The 3,264-nt window shown below is 62.1% G+C and overlaps 1 protein-coding gene across 1 annotated transcript in view; it reads right to left on the minus strand.

Annotated features, from left to right (window-relative positions):
* The window catches only part of SRC (SRC proto-oncogene, non-receptor tyrosine kinase), a 17,006-nt gene that overhangs the window by 6,238 nt on the left and 7,504 nt on the right, over nt 1-3,264 (minus strand). Inside the window, exons 4-6 of the mRNA XM_021719172.1 lie at nt 2,180-2,278; nt 1,904-2,007; nt 48-197 (exon numbers count right to left, since the gene is read on the minus strand). Of these exons, the coding sequence (XP_021574847.1) occupies nt 48-197; nt 1,904-2,007; nt 2,180-2,278 (353 nt within the window). The remainder of the gene's footprint in view (nt 1-47; nt 198-1,903; nt 2,008-2,179; nt 2,279-3,264) is intronic.

Below are 3,264 nucleotides of genomic sequence, written 5' to 3' on the forward strand. Positions count from 1 at the left end.
CCCAGGGCCTGGCCCAGCGCGCCACCCCCGCCCCCACACACACTCACTGGAGTAGTAGGCCACCAGCTGAGGCAGGCTGTTGAACTGCGTGCGGGAGGTAATGTAGAAGCCGCCACTGTCCAGCTTGCGGATCTTGTAGTGCTTCACATTGAGGCCCTTGGCGTTGTCAAAGTCAGACACGGAGAGGCAGTAGGCACCTGCAGGTGGGCCACAGGGCGCTGGGACTGTACCTGTTGCCCCCACAGGCCCCAGCACGGAGCAGCCGCCAGAGGCCGGGCTGAGTGGACACAGGGACACCTGACCGGAGGGAGCATCCTGCCTTGCACCCTTTTCCCTGACAAGGCCTCTGAGTCCTGGGTGTGCATCCCACTGCGTGACCCCAACAGGCAGCTTGCCCTCTCTGAGCCTCAGTTTCCTCCTCGACACAATGGAAGTACTCCCAGGGATGCTGGGATTCGTCAATTAGACCACGTATAAGAGGGTCTGGCACATAGCAGGCACTCAATAAATGATTTCTGGGAGCCTGGGAACGAACTCATGTGGCTGTGTGTCCTGGGCCTGACTGCTTTTCCTCTCTGTATCTGCCCATGTCCACCCCTTCCTGATGACAGGCCCAGGCTCAGGTGGGGGGGTGGAGGCTTTGGCTGGAGACCGGATGCTGGGCGTGGCCTAAAGGCCGCCAAGGTCAAGTTGGGCCAGCCCCAGAGGTTTCCCTTGAGCCTAGAAAAGCTTTGGGCTGGAAAAGGCTCCTCATGCCCTGCAGGCCTGGGCAGGAGCCCCTGTTTGCCTGAGCTCAAGACGCCTGGGGAGGCAGCGGGGAACAAAGCTGCGCCCCAGAGGCAGGGATGTGGCTGTGGCTGCCGGAGGCCTTCTCAGGTGCCTGGCCAAGCAGTACACAGGCGTCAGGATGGAAGCCCAGCCCTTGGCCCTTGGACCTCCCCCAGACGGTCCTCCAGCAGAGGTTACCATCCCAGGTACAGAAGGGAAAACGGGGCCCAGAGAATGGCTAGCTTGTGGTCACCCAGCAAGTCTGACACAAACTGGGACTTGAAGCCACACCGAGTACTCTCAAGCCTGCACTGGGCAAGGAGATTTTCTACAGAAAACCAGGTTGATGCATGCAGAAGCCTGGGCTGAAACTAAAGCCAGTCCTGGCCACCTGAGCACACACGCACGCATGCTGTGCCCAGCGGCCACAGGCTCACCTGGTACACGCTCCCCAGGCCCCTGGACAAACCACAGCAATCCACTCCCACACAGCAACACACGGATGACCCCACCCCACATGCACACACACCCAGACCTCCACACAGCGTGCACACGTGCACACAGCCACACAACTCATAAACGCACACATATGGCACGGACCACAGACACGCCGCCTTCCCATCGCCTGCTGAGCCCCAGGCCCACAGGAAGCAGCCCGGCTTGGTTGCCATGGTGACGGGGCACCTGCAGCCCACTGCAGACAAAGGGGGTGATCTTCATTCTCTGGCTGGGGAGAGGGACAGGAGAGGCACAAGGGCAGGAAAGCCAGGCCCTGGCACCCAGTGCAGCCCCAGAGACCCCCTGGGAAGGGGAGAAGGGCCCATTGTGCCAGCACCTAGCCTGGGAACAAGCCTTTTGCTGTGTGGTGCTCAGACCTCCTGGCAGCCTGTGCCCATTTCTCATCTGAGGTCACTGAGGCCAAAGAGGCTAAGCCTCATCTGTTGCTGCCCCTCTGGCCACCCAGATTGCTCAGGGCTCCTCAGATGTACCTCCTGACTTTGAACCTGCCGTTTCCACCACCCGGAGGGCTCTTCCTTCCTGACTCCATGTACCAGACTCGTATTCATTCTGCAAAACCCAGCTCGGACCGCCTACAAAAGACTCAGTTTCCACTGGCCAGCAGGAGTGCTCGTACCTTTCGTGGTCTCACTTTCTCGCACTAGGAAGGTTCCTCTTGGGTTCTCCGCATTGAGCAGCAGCCGCTCCGACTCCCGCCGGGTGATCTTGCCAAAGTACCACCTGGGGGCGGGAGGCGTGAGGGTGGCGTTGGCGGCCCGGGCTTCTGCCCGCCATGGCACCTCTCCCTGCTTGTGGCTGGGGCCCTGGGCCGTCAGGCCTCCCACCCCAGCCTGGGAAAGACACTCTGCAGCGGCCACGATGGCGAGCAGACAGGCAGCCCGACCATACTCACTCCTCAGCCTGGATGGAGTCAGAGGGCGCCACGTAATTGCTGGGGATGTATCCCGTCTGTCCCGTGCTGAGCGAGTGGGCCAGCCACCAGTCTCCCTCTCTGAGCGGGAGAGAAGGAGGGCCGGGAGAAGGGGCCATCAGCAGTGCACCTGGGGCCTACAGTCTCCCCAGGAGCTGTGCTCGGGCCTTGAGGCCGCAGGAGGCCAGGGGAAGCAGGGCCAGCACGAGTTCCCGCAGCATGCTGGGTCCAGCTGGCCTGGACCTTCTCCCCTCCCTGGCCCAGACGCCTCCTTGCCAAGGCTGGATCCGACGGGCTTTGTCTAGGACTGTGGCCAGACTGACCTTGGCCAGCCTGGGGCCCGAATCCACAGGGGCAGAGTCCTGGGACGGGAAGTCCTCTGCTTGCTTTCAGATGTACCAAGACATCTCGAGATGCCAAGGGCTGCCTTGGGAGTGAGGGAGGGTGCTCCCTGTCTCTGGGGGCAAGCAAGGTTGTAACAGGAGAGAAGAGTCCTGCCTGAGACAGAGGCAAATTATACCCACAAAGTCTCCCCAAGCCTCGAAATTCGGGTGCCCTGCGGGGAGCGGGTGAGACCTGAGTGGAGGGAAGGGCCCAGGGACGGTCCAGGCCCCGACTCTGCCGCTACAGCAACACGTGCCTGTCATCAATCATGGGGCACACCTAAAGGCTCCTCGGCTAAAAACTGCGGGCCTCCTCCTGCAGACTGCCCATCCGCAGGGGGAAACTGAGGCCAGAGGGGGCTGGGACTTGCCCAAAGTCACACAGTGAACCCTGCTGGAGGAGGCCGGGGTGGCAGCGCCCCAGTGCCCAGGGCGCTTCTAAGCTGGTGGCCCCATGAGGAAGAGGAGGGGGAGAGGAGGGAGGAGGAGGTGGGGGCAGGGCGGGGCAGAAGTACCTTTGCAGCCATCTGAATGTGAACCAGGTCTGGCTGGAGCGGGGGTCCAGAGACACAGAGGAGGGAGGACAGAGCGAGAGCCCAGGAGAGAAGAGGCAGAGATGGGGGTGGTGAGAGGCATAGAGGCAGGAAGAGCGAGGGAGAGCAGGAGAGCCAGGCGGAGCTGGGC

The sequence above is a fragment of the Carlito syrichta genome, unplaced genomic scaffold (assembly GCF_000164805.1).
Source record: "Carlito syrichta isolate Samal-C Ts95f unplaced genomic scaffold, Tarsius_syrichta-2.0.1 Scaffold314289, whole genome shotgun sequence".
NCBI lineage: Eukaryota > Metazoa > Chordata > Mammalia > Primates > Tarsiidae > Carlito > Carlito syrichta.